Genomic DNA, 18,260 nt, shown 5'->3' with positions numbered 1-18,260 from the left:
GCTGATGATACTACACTTAAAATGTTAGATGTAATGGTCTCTGAGAATAACCCTGAGAAAAAGGAGGAAGAACCACACCAAGTCAATAGTCAGATAAGACAAATCTAAGTCGAAAACAAAAATGGAATTGGGGAGAGCAACTCCGACTTGTCCCCCTCTAGTTTTCTTTACAATAAAGGCAGGAAGACACATTCCAATTTGCAAAATTCTATTACTGTATATCTATAGTAAAAGAGTTTTACTATTCCTAACGTTTATGTTCACGTTTGGTCTACCTTGAAGGGCTCATACAAATGGTTTCACTCCAGAAGTTTCATGTAAATATTAATCAGTAAAAGAAAAGGACTATCCACTGCAGCACAAGGATAACTTCTTCTTGCCCATAACAACTTGCCTAGTGCAGAAAGACCAGAAGTGCTGCAGAACAGTGGCCCAAATACCCAATTATTGCAGGCAGTCCTAAACAATGTAACTAACTATGTAAACAGTTGAAGAGAGGATGAGATAAGTGCATTCTTCCATCCAGATCATCTATTAGATATCATCTATGTTTTTAGATTTAACATAAATTCAATTTAAATTTAATTTACTTAACATAGAACACCATCTATAATACCATTTTCTTAGAATAAATATCTATTTTGGCCATGGCTAAATATATAAAAGATAAATTATTTTATTTTAATTAGGAGTAGCATCATAAATTACAAATTTTGAGACTATTCATGTATCAACTAGCCCAGCGGTCCCCAACCTCCAGTTCATGGATTAGCACCGGTCCCCAGAATGCCAGAAAACAGTGGTCCCCAGAAGGGCCGTGCAAACAACTGAAGCTCCATCCACGGGATGCAGGAGCACATGAAAGCATGTCCCCTCCAGTCCGCAGGAAAACCTCTCTCCACGGAACTGGTCCCTGGTACCCAAAAGGTTGGGGGGGCGCTGAACTAGCCCATATTAAAGAGACAAATTTGATCTCTGAAATAACTGTTCCTTAGTTTCAGAAGTCTCAAACTTATATTCCAAAATGAAAACGGACTCAAATATTGTTAAACTTAATGATTAAGCATTGCAATGATTTCTAATATCATATTAAATCTAAGAATCTGCTTAATAGGACAAGGGATTCAATCAATATTTCTGGATAATACATATAACATATTTCTGTCAATTTCTGGTTGTTTATGGACACTGATGACAGGACTAGACTGCAACTATGTAAGAAACTATTATTGTATATATGCATATGGCTTATTTCCATGTTTTAAGTTGAATGCATATGAGCTTCAATGCTTAAAACCAAGCTGATACTAATCTTATACTTGGATTTTTACAATTTCAGTTTTTAAAAAAGCACCAATAAGATGTTAAGATTTTCTGTGTAGTTTAAATTTTTTACAGAAAGAAAACAAATATTCCCCTCTGTTTGCAGTATTATCATGCCACTGTTAAAATAAAAAGGTCATTATTCTTCACCAAGAAGTGAATTATTATATATATTTTCAAAAACTAACAGATAAGATATTATAACTGTGATTATTTGTCATTCCAAAAACGTTAAAGTTTTGATCAACATTTTGAAGGAAATGTTATTTAGAAAAAAAATTCCTTTGACAAATGAAAAATTGTATTCCTGTTTTTTGGAACAGAAAAGTTCGATTTAGAGCATGTACAGTATACTATTTTTATTAGCTTGAGAAATCCTTTAAACTCAAAAAAAGTTTCCAGATATGATGTCCCCATCTTTGAATACTTTCTATAGAAAGGTGAGATACATTTTTCTTTCTTTTCACTAACATATTTCTCACATTTATTCAGGACACAAAAACAGCAATTAATTATAAATACATGCTATGCTATATAAATATACCAATAAGAAATAAAACCATTCAGCATAAATGTAAGTTCAGGCTTTCCAGGACACTGTGAATAACTTATATATAGATATAGATACACACAACAGAAAATTAATTGCCTTAAATTGGTGCAAAAAACTCTTTTCTGATATTTAGAGCTGTCCATAGTGCTGAATAAGGTAGATTGCTGGATATGTTATCTTTCAATACAAACTGAGTTTTTAAAAAACTATTGGCATTCATTTAAATTCATGCAGTATCGTTTGCTTTTTCCAGTAAAGTTTAATATAGTAACTCTTGTTTTATAGTGCAGTTTGTGTGTGTGTGTTTAAAAAAATCTTTCTATTGCTCTACATAACAGTAAAAAGAATGAAGTTCACCATTATTATAAGAGACAGAGATAATGAAACTGTTCATTGCATTTCCACATTATAGTCATGAAATCTAGATGAGATTGTTTGGGGTGTAGTTTTATATGCTATACAAACACTCTTATGGTTCATTTTAAAATGCCTCAGGCCATTATTTAAAAAAAATAACACTATGCAAGTGTTTGAACTTTATATCACTAAGATCTCTAGGGACCATGTTACTGGAAAGCTCAAGGAAACAGTTTATATTGAATAATTTCATGACACTTTTTGAAACTAAAATAACCTCTGAATTAAGTGTCACTCCCTAGACAATCATTATTTGGTACTCTGACATTTCTGAATACAATGTATGTTACTAACTTCATAACTGAATGATTCCTTGTAATACAATTAGAAAAAGCTTTTCCTGCTTTTACAAAATTGCATCATGTGAATTAAACTTGCTTCAAGGGCATTTAAATCATTAGAGAAAAACTAAACATTACTTAAAATAAAATATGAATTAAAATAACATCATCCATCACAGCACTTAGGTGAATCAAAGCAGAAACCTCATCTGTCCATGAGATTTGCCTTGTTAAGGAGGGTGAATTTTCTTTTGGAAAATTGCTACATTCAGCTTTGTTTGGGTACCTCAATTTTGTTATTAATATTTCTGTGAATAGTGAAATTCAGTAATTAGAAAATGTGGAGATTTCACAAGGACTGACTAATCCTAGCTAAAACATGTGTTGGAAAAGAATGAAGTGGAAAGTGCATATTTTAAAGTTTAGTATGGCCCAAAGATACATAGCAATAATAACTGCTAACAATAGTAGCAACTATATAAGAAACTATATTAAAAAGACTGTTTACAAAACTTTAAAATGTTTATTTATATTACTTCCCATTTGCATATAAAAAGGTAGAAGTGGTAACATTCCAATACTGATGTAGAAAAAGTTGTCATAGTTTATTTAATATCTCTTCAAATATATAAAAGTAAAGACTCTCTTGAGTAAGATTACAAGTTATTATCCATTAAGTTTAGTAGGCAATAATAGAGAAGCCTTTAACACTAATTTATTTTGAGACATGCAAGGAATATCTCAAAATTATTAAAAACTGGTAGCTTTTTCTATATAATCAGTTAATCAGAGAGGTGTGGTGGTTAATGAATTTGTAATCTGTAAATGCATTTTATATTAATGCTTTAATCCAAATTAAGTCTGTCAGATCATGACCTTGGACACCTTCATAATGTATGGCTCAGTTTGGCATATCTTAGCAGACTTACAGTGAGTGCTAACTACTAATATTTACTTCCACCAATGAAAACATTTTCTGTTCATGGAAAAAAATGGTATCATTTTGTTCAATGTTGTATAGGTTACACAAGGTACTTTTTATGATGTTCCTCCTTTATGGAGGTAATGACCATAGCTGAAATTACTTTAAAAGGAAAAAGAGCTATGCCTTTTAATCTTGAAATGAATCAAACGAAAATCTTTCTTCAAAATCAGATCTAATCAGCTATCTTTTAACCAAAATGTACTTTGAATTCTAAGACTAATGCGGTTATTGCAAATCTTGTAACATTTATGGACAGAATTTAGAGTCTCTTGCTCTATGTTTTTATAATCTTTTCATTTTTAAAGCTACTCAGCCTTTGTACATGAGACGTTTAACACAGCATTACCAAGGTTTAATATTTAGAGGTGACTGGAGACTTCATAGTCATGTGATCCAAAATTGATGAACAAACATACACTTATTGCAAAATAGCAGGCACTATGTCCCTCACTTTTACATTAATAAATTAACTGCAAAGATAGATAAATACAGCTAGAACATGCAGCTTTCTATATTCAGGTCTTATAAGTAACAATACACCATATCCAAGGCAGTGAAAAAATGCATTAATGCAGTCTGCTGAGTTTCTATGACATGTCCTTGAAAAATACCGATTCACAAGTAGTACATACCTGAATTTCCCTTGCATGGTATACAATAATTAGACCAAGCAGAATGATTGTAGAGAGACTAATAAGGCATTTGAGGGCTAATGAATACAGCGACTCCTGCAAGAAAGAAATAGATATTTTATATGTTGAAAATGTTTTGGCCTTTGTTTGGAAGATCTCAGAGAAAAACAATGGCTATCTAGTTAAAAAAAGATTTACTTCCATGGCCAAGTAGTACTCTATTTTTTTTAAAAAGTTACATGACCACAGATTAATACTTAAAGATGGCAAAGTAATGGGAAGTAATAGAGTTGCCCTTTCCTTCATCCTCAACAAATGATTCTCATATGCTACAAAGCTGGGCAATTCTTTTTGATAGCAAAAGGCTAAGAATTTCAGAGTCAAAGGGAAGATTACCCGGAAACACCATGGCTATAAATTAGACTGAGAAGTTAAAAATACTGCAGAAGTCAGTGACAAAACTCTTCCATAATGTTGCCAAGAAAACTGTGTGGACATATCCAAGAAGTTGAGTTCAGCTCAAAAGACACTTTGCTCTACTCAAATTATAGCTTCATAAAAAATGTAAAGACTTCAAAGCCACTCATTTAAAGAGCTGACTTTCTCAAGGTTATTACTATTATCAATGAAGTAGCCAACGTCTTCTCCAGCTTTGCAATATTGGCAGCAAAGAAAGAATGTTTAATACTCAGCTGTTGCTACTCTGATGAGAAGCTACAATCTGCTAATGCCTGTGTGCCAAATGCAGGGAATCTTAGTGGCAAAGCTTCCCTAGTATTCGGATGGAAGACGAAAAATGATGCAAAGCAGATATTAGGTAAAATATTGTAAGGGTAATGTCTATTGGTCGTACAAATCAGTAAGTTTCCAAGTTACTCTTTGAACAATGTAATGCATCACACCATTTACTCAAAAACCAAAAAAAGCATGCCTGAGTTGGCATTCTACCTATCTGCAGGGGGAAGAAAACCTAAAACAGATACTTATCAAAGCAATCCAGAAAAGTTGCCCTGAAGATGATTTCCATAAGGAAAAGTTGACAACTGAAGTACTATCATTGACAGTTCCTTATGCTGGAAAGCTCCCCATTCCAGATTCCCTAGAATGCAGACTCGGGAACAACACTCTTACAGCCATAGTTACTAAGAATCTGTGTTTAGGCTTCTGGTTCCTGGGAAAGGGTTTGTTAATAGTCAACAATCTTCATGGGGCTCAGTCAAGCATTCAGGATGTAAATCTGAAGCTGAAGGGGGGGGGGGGCTAAAGGATGGGGAAATACTTAAAGCAAGTGAAGGAAAAGGGATAAAATAGCTACGGATAATGCGAAAAGCAGCAAAACAAAGAAAAGGGAAAGGAAAGGAAGGAAAAGGAAGGGAAGGGAAAAGAAGGGGGAAAGATGCTTTTAGAAATATGATACAAGAAATACAATACACGAAAGGCGAGAAGGTACAAGGTTGATCGTGGGGGGCGGAGAGTCTCTCTACCTTGGTGTAAGCGCCCCAAGACAGTTCGGTTTCGATCACCATCACTACGATCCCGAACATGCCGAAGATCAGCGCATAGTCGCTCAGCCGCTTCCGCTTCTCAAAGAGCGCGCGGCGATGTCCCAACTTGTAGCCGATGTTCTGGTTCTTCTTCTTGCTGGTTTTGCCGCCGCTGTTGGTCTGGCTGCCGCTGCCGCTGCCGCCGGATCCGTAAAGCGCTAAGTTGTTGGAGTTGTTGTGCTCGGGCTTGGACACCACGATCTCGGGGCCGGCGGCGGCAGCTGAGGCGGTGGGGCTGGAGTGCGGCGGCGGCGGCTGGGGCTGCAGCGGCTGAGCTTCGGAGTCCAGCTCGTGGAGGTTCCGACGGGACGAGCTCAGGTTGCTGAGAGGACGCATGACGCCGCCGTTGTACCTGCAACTGCTCATGGCTATTTCCGTGAAAGGGTTGCTCTCGCGGCGCTGCTGCTCCTGAAGTTGGTAGTGGTGGCTGCCGCTGCCGGTGCTGCTGTTGGGGCTGCCCGCCGGTTGGGGCGGCGGCTGCTGCTGGTGCACACTATGGCACGGGTGGGAGTGGGAGTGGTGGTGCTGGTGGGGCTGGGAATAGTGGTGCGGCTGCCTGAACGAACTGGCATGGCTGGAAGGGGTCAGCTCGCTCACGTTGAGCTGGCTGCCCTGGCGGGAAGAAGCTGCGGAGCACGAGAGAGGCGAGGAGCGAGTCCGGAAGGCGACCGACAGAGGCGACGAAGTGCGGAGAAGCAGCGGCAGGTTATCGCCCGCGGCAGCCGCAGCCCCGTAATAAACGCAGCTGTTGCACTGGAAGCACGGGCTGGACTGCTGCTTTGGCTGCCTCTCTTCGCTGTGCTGGTGCTGCTGGTGCTGGTGGTGGTAATGCGGGTGTGGGCGCTGCTGCTGCTGCTGCTGCTGCTTCTGCTCTGAGCAGAAGCTCGGCTGGAACTGCAATGGGGTTTCCATGTCAGAGCTGTTAAAGCTGCAGGAAGACCAGGCGGCGGTGCACCCTGCGCAATGCGTTATGGTCGGCAGAGGGGAGTCCTGTTGCCGCCACGACGGGCCCATCCCGGCTCCCGTAGAATCTAGGCAACGAGTCCGATTGGTCGGGCGAACCAAAACAACGGGCATCACGTCACCTGGAAGGGGCGAAAAAACTGCAGCGTGAGAAGAACACCGCGCGGGGAGGGGAGCCAAGAAAATCCCAGGAGCGGCGTTTGCTGTTGCTGTTGCTAGTGGCAGCTCTTAAAGGGGGGGGGGCTCGAGGGGGCTTCTCTCCCTCCCCCCCCTTCGCTTGCCCCCTCGAGGGGGGAATTCCTCTCTGCCGGGGGGAATTCCTCTTGCTACCACCAGACACCCCCCACCCCAGTGACAGTCCGGGAGGGAGGAGGGGAGCTATCACCAGTACCACCCGCTGTTGATGCAAGAACTGCTCAGACAGGTAAGGGTGATTCCTCTCCACCTCTCTATCTGGATTCCTCCAGAGCCTGTTGAGCCGCCGCTTCAGCCCTTAAATGATAGCTTGGTGTTTATTTCGCTATGATATCCTATCTCCCGCAACAGGGTGGTGGTCTGCCCCATTTGTGCTCTTACCCCCCCTTGGAAAAAAACTAAATATTGGGGGTTTTGCGGGGGGGGGACTGAAGACAAAGGAGGGAGATCTGCAGGGATTTATATGCCGTATAAAATCCTTTGCAGAGACTTTCAAGGAAGGATCCCACAATGTTTGTAAATTGCTCCCGAATCGAGGTCCCATGTTGGGCGAGGAAGCGAAAGGACAAACCGTCTGGGAAGCGGGTCTTCCCTGTGTTGTGATGGGAGGGGTTTACCCTCAGAGGAAACAAAAGGACGTGCGTGGCGTTTGGCTCTTCTGCTGGCAGTTTTCAGAGCTTCTGCTCTGCAATTTTGCTGGGAAAGCCCAGGGATGCCCGAGCGTGAAAAAGCAGAAGACAGTAACCCCAGTTCACAAACCGCTTGTTCCAGCCTATGCATGTTGTAAACTAGAAGACCGATCCGGAGGGAGAGCCCTGAGGACTGCGGCAAGGAAAGACCGCTGAAGGAAGGAGGATTCCCAGCCTCTAAACAAAGGGAAATCCCGGAATGCCAGCGCGAAAGGCGGTGCTCGCGCTCCTCCTCCCTCCCAAGCGACGAAACGGGAAAACGCTCTTTTCGGCTGCGGGGGAGAGGAGGGAGGGAAGGAGGAGGGAGGCTTATTCAGCCCTTCCCAGGAGAAGGCGAGGGGTTTTGTGCGAGCGACCTTTGCTAGAAAGCGGCGGCGGCGGCGGCGGCCCAGATACCACCAGCTGGGGCGGGAGCCGGGCGAGCCGCAGTAATTCCCGCCAGGCTGTGCATTGGCGCGGGGAAGCCCTGGCGGTGCAGTGAGAGGGCGGGGCGGGGGAGCCGGCAGCCTGCTCGGCTGGGGGAGGGAGGAAGGGTTTCCCCGACCGCGCCGCCACCAGAGCCTCGCCTCGCGCACATTTACGCTTTTTACGAAACATGCCGAGCGGCGCTCCGCTTCCACTGTTCGGCTGGAGTGGGACCGGCTTGGCTCGGGGCCGCCGCGAACTGCTCAAATCCTGGGTAAATCCTGTCGGACGATTCTCGCCGCCTCTTGGCGTCTCCCGTGCGGGGTTCCCTCGAGTTTCCGGCGCCGGTGGGATTCTGCAAGACGGTGGGCAGACAGACATATAAATTCAGAGGATGCAGCGGGAGCCATCCCGGGCGCTGTTGCTCCGCTGCCTTTGGGGGGGGGGGCACCAAAAATTCCCTGTAGGGGAGCGAAGGAGCAACAAATAGGTTTTCTGTGTTGTCTTTTGACAAAAGTGCCAGATTGGGTAGTTGAAACCGACCCAGTCCTGACTTTCAAGCCTTTGTTATAAGCAAAGTACAGTCCTATTAGAGACGCCCTGTTAGGATACTGTCCTTTTTGCCCTCTTAATCCCTTTCTAACTCTGGCTCGAAACAGCAACTATAAACCTCGCAGTGAAAAATCGCTTTCTTTAGATAGGTTGCGACCAGCCTTTTTTTTTTCATAAATCGTCTTTGGTTGTCATGCTTTTTCAGGGGCTAGCACTGAAGCAAATGACATCATCTGCTTTCTCCCTCTCTCTCCCCCTCTCTCTTTCTTTCAGCCACTGACACTGAGGCAGATGACAAAATAAAATTACAAAGAAAGATCCTGGATATAATACTGTCCATATTTTTCTGTGCCAGGCCCTTAAGTTTGGTTTATCACTAGCTAAGCAAGCGGTGGCATACATTTTAAAAATACTGCATTTTACACCCTTGGTTTAATGCCACTAAGATACAAATGTTAATGCTTGTTCAATTAGAGAATGCTTCATTGTCTATGGCAAGACAAAAATCTTTTCCTTTGTTTTTTGGGGGGAGAGCAGGGGGGAGGGAAGTGCAGCAATGGGCTTTCTGCAGTGTGCTGGGAACTGCATTGTCCAAATTGTGTGAGAGCAGAACAAAAAATTGATTAAAATTAAAGTAAAAATAATTTTCATATAAAAATAGACATATATTTAATAATTTCCCTTTTTGCCCAAATTATACTTGGGTGGAAACCTGAGGAAAGGGGATTTGGGGATGCCTCCAGACTTAGGCTGCACGGCTGTGACTTTTAGGGCATAGGTTTGACATAGCTGATGTAGCCCCTGCAGCCTTCCACTAGCTGTACCTCCCTGATATATTTGCAGTATTATATTTCTGCCCCAACCTGGAGATGATTGTGACCCAGGATTCTGAGAATTGTAGTCTGACATTAGCTAAGACTAGGTTTTAGGAAGGGAGAAATTTTTGTGGTGTCTAAACTAAAATTTATATTCCACAAAATGTTTGTATTATACTGTGTTGTGTGATATGACATTGCAATGACATTTAAGATATTGAAAAGAGCATGATACAGTAAGAAGGATGGAATGGGGATAAGGTTTTTTTTTTTAAGTGATTAGTCCAGTTCATGAAAATTACTATTATCCGTCCAAACTAATCAAAGCTGTGATATGTTGCAACAATGCAAATTAAATATCAGTGACCTAAATTTTAGTGACTATAAAATGTCATACATTACTATTGATTAGCATTTTCCTCTCATTTGTCTCCAAAAAAACATGTTAAAATCAACAGGGGATTTTTTAAAATTGCTTTAGAGGTGATAATATTGGAAACATTTAATAAGTTTAACATACAGTTATATCATTTTAGAGGTTTGACCTATTTCTGATTGTACTGGTTTATAAAATATACATTCACAAACTACATATTTCCATTATTAATATTTCTTTGGAAATTAAAATCCCAGAAGAGAATAGCATTAATCAATGGCAGATTTTTCACTTCTGTAACTACTGCAACAGTCTACCAAATGATCAAAAGATTCAAATGATAAGGGCACTCCTAATGGGTCAACAGAAGCCAAACAGTGAAACAAGATCATTTTCATTAAGTAATTGAATTTCTGACTTGGATCCAGTTTCCTGAAATTCTATTCTACAACAGCCCTAAAGTTGATCATCTGCTACAGTTTTGTCTTTTTTTTCCAGCATGTTCACATAAATAATTCATTTTAACAGATTCCAGAGAGAATATAATGCTAAGCACATTTGCTGCTTGTTTTTTGTTTTTATTCAGTTCTCTGTATCAAACATTCAACTGAGAATATTTTCATTATATATACTTACTTTGAACTTCACCCTACCTCTTGTTAAAGCCTTACTTGGTACGTTAGGCTGCAAGCTGAAATGTTTTGTTTTGGTATCTACTATACTCTTAATACATTATATGGGTGACATATTTTGCTCAAATAAGTTTTTTTTTTTTAAAAAAACCTACACTATGATTTATTATATCTGCTTAAGATTGTACATGTTTCAAATACGCTTCAGAAGAAGTGTTTGGACCTTTCATGAGTACAAGCATAGCATCTCTCTGCTATTTGTTAAAAACAACATATTTTTTTCAAGCTTTTTCATGAACCTGAAAAAAATGCTGCTGCTTTAGAGTCTGATTCATAAAGCAATCACATCTTTTATTCAGACGCATCCAGAAGCATTCACATGAGGTCCAAGTACCTATTTCAAATCATTATGCAATAAATATTTAACTTAAATTGAAACCATTATCTTCAGAATCTATTAAAAATATAATTGCATATAACAATGTTATAACAATCTTAAAATCAAGGTATTTTTGTAGTTGTTCAGCTATTTGGACAGATTTTTATAATCCAAGAAACTGCAGTTTCATAGTACAATAATCCAGGTCTGTAATGTCTTTAGAGCTCCAACTCAAAGCATATTTCCTTGGAATTAACTTTTATTTAAACCAATAAAATTTAATTCTAAGTAGATGCAATTAGAATCCCATTGCCTGCTATATTGTTAAATACAAGTTGATTGAAGCAGATGCCTTGTTAAATCAATGGACAGTATTTTTTTAAAAAAATGTGCTGTATTTTATATTACTAAAACAAAGGAAAAGGAAAAACTAAACTTTATATTATTCTGAATTCTTAAGTAATCTGTTTGTAGTTCAAGGCATAATGCTTTCAAATCAATGTAGTTCTACATTGAAGGAGCAATTTGTAATATTGATGTATGGAATCAATATTTCCTGATTCAGAAAGGATTAATGAAGTTTTGATTTTGTTATTGCTTACTATTTTTTCTTTGAAATAAAGCTTAACAAACACTTGTCTTTGGCTTTACTTTCAATTATATTTTAAGTTCACTCTCTCAGACAAATTGGCATTCCATGTGTAATTAAGTATGTATTCTGATTAGGCAATAGATACCTTGCTCCTGATTCTGCCTAGCTTTTCTTTTATTAGAATGTACCCTTAATTTTATTAATTGTATGTTTGTTTGTTTGTTTGTTTGTTTGTTTGTATGTATGTATGTATTCTCATTCAACTCAGGGCAAATTACTTTGAGTAAGCATGTAAAGGATTGCATTACATTAACATGACTTATAAGAGCAAAACTCAACAGATGGTTCTGAGGAAGTCTCCATTTTAATTTCACACCAAATATAAGAGCTAGTAAATCTTCTAGTGATTTGTTAACATCCTATGCCTTCAAACCTTCATAAATAATTTTGTTGCTAGCTTCTGGAATATCATATGCATCCTCGAATAACTCATCAAGACAAGGACTGAATGTGCCAGTATATAACACAAAAGTCATTCATTTTCTACACTTCTTAAAAAGCACATTTAAAATCATTTAAGTTATTTTTATTCTGTCTATAGAGATTCTCAGTCATCCAGGTCATGTTTGTTTGAAAAGGTGCTTTTCAAAAGGCAACTGGACTTTGATTTTTCTTGAAGACTGTTTGCTTATCATCCAAGAAGCCTTTTCAGTTCTGCATAAAGAACCGTTTTAATTATCTAGCAACTGATTTTGAACAAGAAACTAACACTACAATTCCTTGTTGATGTATATAATCAATACCTACAATCACACGTATAGTATAGGGCATTCCAATAGTCTTAGTGCAGTTTTAAGCCACTAACACTTAAAATTACAGTAAGGCGTTTGGGACATCCTGAGTTATTTGAGATTTATATCCCACTTTTTATTCGGGAGCTCATAGTGGAGTATAGATACAATCTTTTGCTTTCCCCCACAGGAGTGTGTGTGTGTGTGTGTGTGTGTGTGAAATCATTGTTGGAGTAGGAACTGAGTGACCTGATTCAAGATTGTTCTCAGCTACCCACAGAAACTTGCTTCTGGGTGACCTTGGGCTCATTATATTATGTTGAATGAAGAGAGAGATTCCATACTAATATTCCCAAATTGATTTTCTGTAGTCTGACTTTTTGTTTTAAACAACAGTTAAAAGATGTTTTATGTAATTACAAAGTGTCCGTAGTTATAATTATTGCATAAGTTGTAAAGGAGTATATTACAATTGCATTGTTAAAGAGAAAATGTTTTACATTTGTGTGGAATAACTGCCAATTGTTCTAGACTATAAAAATAGAACTTAAGGAAAATAATTTTTAATATTTGCAGATGAGCAAATCAAGGAAGATTGACCGGATACTGCCACCTACGTAGAAAGCCAATAGTCTGATCATTGGTAGGTTGTACAACAGTACAACCATTTCACATGGTATTCTTCATTTAATGAAGAGAGTTCTACTAAGGTGCAAACAACAAGAAGACTATAATTAAATATTGTTCTCTAGAGATGCACTATATTGCCAAAAGTATTCGCTCACAACTGATTCTGATTATTTGGATGGGTGAGCGAATACTTTGGGCAATATAATGTATTTGTCCATTAGAGCCTGCCTGTTTCACCCCTACCTCATCTGGTAGAATAAAGTAGAGGAATAGTTTGGAGCAAAAGGGGCAGCAAAATTATCAGGAACCAAATTCCTTATGTCCAGGCCTCTTGAATCTGATTTTCAATTGTATTTTTTTTTCTGCCTCATTCCCTTTATATACATACACATAGAGATACACACTTTTTCCAGATCCCAATTTATCAACTTGGAAAAGAGCATTCAGAGGCTTTCCAAGTTGAGTTGGGATTCAACTCATATCATGAGCTTAAACTCTGAAAGTAAATATTCAACACTTCTTTAAAAAAAATTGCAGGCTAGCTCCACTGAGCGGAGTCTGATAACTTTGATGCAATAAAATTGAATTTAGCTTGTTGAAAGAAAAAAGAAAGAATGCCTGTTTTCCTTTTTCACCCTTTTTGTTTTGCATTGCTATTACCACAATAATCTCATAATTATTTCAGTTTGACATAAATCATAAAAACGTTCCAAGCCCTTAAAAGGCTGCAGAGATTTAGGAAGAATGAGTACATATATCCCTGCTCAATTGGCAGTAGAAGATGATGGATATAAGAGAAAGAATGATCTGATCATTCAGCATTTTGAAAGCAGGGCCCTCAAAGCTAGACTTTCCCAAGCTTCACAGTCTCCACCAATTCTTTTAACATTGTTGCTTGCGTGAGAAAAGCTTGATTTAAAAAATTGAATGGTGGAAGGTTCAATTGGACATTGACATAAACTGGAGGTTCCATGACAATGAAGCATGTTGTAACAACATAACATACTTATTTATTTACTTACTTATTGAAATTTATTAGCTGCCCAACTCCAGTGGAATCTGGGTTGCACACAAAACTAAAAAGAAACAAAACACCCCACCGTAAAAACACTGAGAAAAACATAAGCAAAGCCCCTTAATGAATTTGCATGTAATGTCACAATGCGAGTACAGAATAGCTGCCCTTTGATTCTCCATGACACAATGCACATTTGCCTTTTGTCCCCCTGTTCCTTCTAGCAGATGCCTGTGCCTCATATCTGATGCTGAACCATCTCTTTTCCAAACCAGAGTAATTGGAAATGATTTCAGTCATTCCTCATCGCTTTTATCTGGAAAGCTTGGGGGGAAATGGACAACAACACCTGCACACATGTCATGTGTCTGAAATCTAAGAAGAGTCAGAATCAATTTAGTCCACTTCAGATTAAGACCTGCTGAATCTTTCCAACTTCACTGCCTATTCCCAGTTACATGCCCTAATCTTGTATATACTACAACATTGCCTCTGGTTTAGAGTAAATATCCAGCAGCAGTTTTATACATAAATATGTGAGCTTGAAGAACTTGAATAAGATCAATATAGTCACTATTTTCTTTATGGGCAAATAAAATATATCTTCCATACTTCACTTGAAAAGCGAAGTACCCCATTAAACCAAGATTGTTGACTGACACTTTGCAACATTGTTTGAGTCTAGTGTAGGCTCTGAAGAGGGGGATGGAATCAGAAGTGGTATTCATCCGGTTCTCTCCAGTTTGGACAAACCAGTAGTAGCTGGTAGTGACAACCCCCCCCCCGCCCCAATGTAATGTACGAGCACTGTGCATGCACTCACATTTGCAAACCAGTAGGGAAGGTATGTGAATCTCACCTCTGGACAGAATTATCAGTCCTTATTATTTATTATTATTATTTTATTTATTATTTTATTTTACTGCGCTTCTAGACCGCCCCCCTCTCCCAAAAGGGACTCGGGGACTCAGCTTATTAAATAATAAGCTGCCAAATTGCCTTGCATTCTATCATGGATTGCAAAAATCTTATTCATTTCTAAATATATTTATTTCATAAATATTTAGTAAGTATAAAATGCTACATTTGATTGCACAAGTAGCTTTTTGAAAGCCATCCTAAGCAAGTATAATGTAAATGAAGTTTACTTATTTTTAACAAAGAGGCAAGCATCAAACAACAACAACAATAATAACAACAACAACAACAACAATAATAATAATAATAATAATAATAATAATAATAATAATTTCAAACTTTTTACAAGGATACTGGCAAATTCAGTATTCAATCATCTCCTGGAAAACAGTTTGTATCCAGTAGAACAAAAAGGAAATTATAAAAAATCAAGAGGAAAAAAAAGATCAGCTGCTCATAGACAAAATGGTACTAAAAATGCAAAATGAAGTAAAACAAATTTAAATATGGCTTGGATTGATTACAAGAAGGCATTTGACTCATTACCCCACAACTGGATTAACACCTGTCTGGAAAACTTTGGAATCAGCAAAAATATCTGTCCTTTTTTTAAAGCAAATATGCAAAAATGGAAAACAGTTCTAACAACAAATGGGGAGAACATTGGTGAAGTCAACATCAGACGAGGAATCTTCCAAGGGGATTCACTTTCACCACTACTGTTCAACATTGCATTAATTCCACTGACAATAATTCTACGAAACACAAAACTGGGATACCAAATCTCAAGCCAATATGGCAAGATAAACCATCTACTATACATGGATGACTTTAAAATGTATGCGAAAAGCCCCACTGAACTTAAATCAATACTCAACACAGTTCAACTGTTCAGCAGTGACATCAAAATGAACTTTGGACTTGAAAATGTGCTACATTACCCATGTAGTGAGGAAAAATGGAAAAAAACCCAGAAGGAATAGAACTGGGAAATGGAAATATAATAAAAGCATTGAGAAGAAATGAGAAGGTGAAGAACTTGTGGGACTTTTGAATACAAACGGATCGTCATTTGGAACACAACACGCCAGATATCACGGTTGTAGAGGGCCAAAGTGTACAGTTTATTGATATTGCTGTTCCTGGAGATGCCAGAGTCGAAGAAAAAGAACTAGCAAAAATAATGAAATATCGCGACCTGGCCATCAAAACTACATGGCTATGGATGAAGCATGCAACAGTGATACCCATTGTCATCGGGTCACTTGGCACCATGTCCAAGAATTTTACAAGATACATCAACAAATTGCATCTGCCTGCAATAACACCAGTGGAACTGCAAAAAACTGCGCTACTCGGAACATCTTATATTTTAAGAAGGTACTTTGTTGATACCTAGGACGCTGGCAGCAAACTGTATCAACCATTAGCACCAGTCACTGGTATTTGTAATGCATTTTTGAATGTTAAGTTGGCTGAGTTTCATGTTTACAATAAAGTAAATAATAATAATAATAACAACAACAGTAGTAGTAGTAGTAGTAGTAGTAGCAGTAGTAGTAAGTCATCAGGGCACTTGGCACCATGTCCAAGAATTTTATAAGATATGTCAACAAATTGCAGCTTCCTGCAATAACACCAGTGGAACTGCAAAAAACTGCGCTACTCGGAATAGCTTATATTTTAAGAAGGAACTTCTTAGGTTGATACCTAGGACACTGGCAGCAAACCATATCAACCATTAGCACCAATCAATGGTATTTGTATTGCATGTTTGAATGTTCAGTTGGTTGAGTTTCATGTTTAATGAATAAAGTATATAATAATAATATCAAACTGTGTTTAATATTAATAATATCAAGTCTGAAACATCTGGCTGCCATGAACCATAATAATAATCCCCAGTAAGACACTATCGTGATGAGGTTGTGGGGCTTGTATACCCTGAGGAAGATGAAAGATATGCCAGAGGTTGAACCATACTGAACAGGTATCATCCAAAGAGTCAAAGAGTGTCTCTCCCATAAAAAATATAGTGAGATATATATATTTTTGAAACCCATTCCTGCTTGGTTATCATCTGGGTCAACAAGGACTGCACTATTTGTTGGAGTTTCAAAATATCTGATGAAAAAATGGGCTTTAAGGTTCAGGACTTCTTTGCTGAACAATCAGAGCCTGTAGCTGCAAAATTACTGGAAGAAAAGATGTTTATCTGTTACAAATATAGAGAGCTAGAAAACAAGGAAATAAGGATCTATTGTTACATATCAAGGCCAACAGGAAGAGGATATTTGAAACAAATGCACCAATTCTGAAAAGAACATCCAAAACCAGAATTAAGTGTTGGTTTATAATATGAAATAAAGTATGCACAGAAGCAGATTTGGAAGAATTGCAAGGCCTCCCCAGGGCAAAGAAATCAAAGCCTTGGCAGAAGTAATTCAGACTTTAGAGGCAAACCACGGGGAATTTGCAGTAGAGGAAGTCAGCACAGCTATTGAATTGTTTTCATTCCAGAGCCAGGAGCCCTCTCCTGTGCCTCAGAAAGAACAAATCTCTCTAACTAAAGAAGTAGAAGAATTGAAACAAATAATAACTGAGCATCTAGAGCAGCATGAAAACCACAGAATAAGGTTGTCTGCATTGAAGCTTGTCCCACAGAAACAGCTAGCACAAACATTAAAATATGCCAATAATGTAATATAAGCACTACAAGAACTATGGTACAGCACAGCTGTAGTTATAACTGAATACTAGGGATGCAAAATCAACAAAGGAAGCCAAACAGTGCATCACCAAAATAGAAGATCAGGTTGGAAAATAATAACTGCAGGCTAAGATCAGAAGCAAGCAAGGTACAACAGGTGAAAGAAGGGAAACTTTAAAAAAAAGAAGATCAAAGAATGTCTGATTAAGAAATATTACCTAGAAACAAGGAAGATCAAGGAAAGAATAAAGCAGCAAATAACAGCTATAGCCAAGAAGATCAGCAAATACGAATAGCATATTATAGGTAGAATCTCCACTTTCAATCCAATGAGAAATATTTCTACCAAACTTTCAATGGACACATTGCAGTAAATCAATCAACACCTGTCAAAGAATAAACAGCACAGTTCTGGGTGCAGATATAGGATAATCTAAAGAATCTCAACAAGAACACAGCTTAGCTAAAGGAAGTGGATAAGAACAAAAAAAGGTGCTGAAATAAAAGAATTTCTAATAACAGCAAAAATCGTGGAGAAAAAGGCAAGGAAGATCAAGAATTGGTCTGCACCAGGTGAAGATGAATTGAATGGATTTTGGTTGAAATATCTGACTAGTCTATATCCTCTTCTTATTAAGCAGTTTAATAACACACTGCAACCGAAGTGAAATTGAAGAGTGATTAGCATCTAGCAAAATCTACTGATTATGAAAAATCCAATAAATAGGGAAGCACCAGGCAACTACAGGCCAATCATCTGCTTACCAACACCCTTCAAATTGCTAACTGATGTGGTAGCTGATGCAGTTTAACAGCATCCAGTTGAAAACAAGCTCTTTCCATCTGAGCAGAAAGGAAACTGC

The 18,260-nt window shown here is 38.4% G+C and overlaps 1 protein-coding gene and 1 long non-coding RNA gene across 2 annotated transcripts in view; one reads left to right on the top strand and one right to left on the bottom strand.

The window, feature by feature from the left end:
• Nucleotides 1-6,837, bottom strand: part of KCNN2 (potassium calcium-activated channel subfamily N member 2) — a 92,307-nt gene extending 85,470 nt beyond the window's left edge. The window contains exons 1-2 of the mRNA XM_081943430.1: nt 5,676-6,837; nt 4,192-4,287 (exon numbers count right to left, since the gene is read on the bottom strand). Coding sequence (XP_081799556.1) covers nt 4,192-4,287; nt 5,676-6,812 — 1,233 coding nt within the window. The 5' untranslated portion in view covers nt 6,813-6,837. The remainder of the gene's footprint in view (nt 1-4,191; nt 4,288-5,675) is intronic.
• A 26-nt stretch (nt 6,838-6,863) lies between these two features.
• Nucleotides 6,864-18,260, top strand: part of LOC309387173 — a 72,652-nt gene continuing 61,255 nt past the window's right edge. The window contains exon 1 of the long non-coding RNA XR_014174551.1: nt 6,864-7,122. This is a non-coding gene — a long non-coding RNA (uncharacterized lncRNA). The remainder of the gene's footprint in view (nt 7,123-18,260) is intronic.

This window comes from Natrix helvetica (genome assembly GCF_964273705.1).
Source record: "Natrix helvetica genome assembly, chromosome: 2".
Classification (NCBI taxonomy): domain Eukaryota; kingdom Metazoa; phylum Chordata; class Lepidosauria; order Squamata; family Natricidae; genus Natrix; species Natrix helvetica.
Note: the sequence above shows the minus strand (reverse complement) of the source record. Positions and strands in the feature narration are given on the sequence as shown.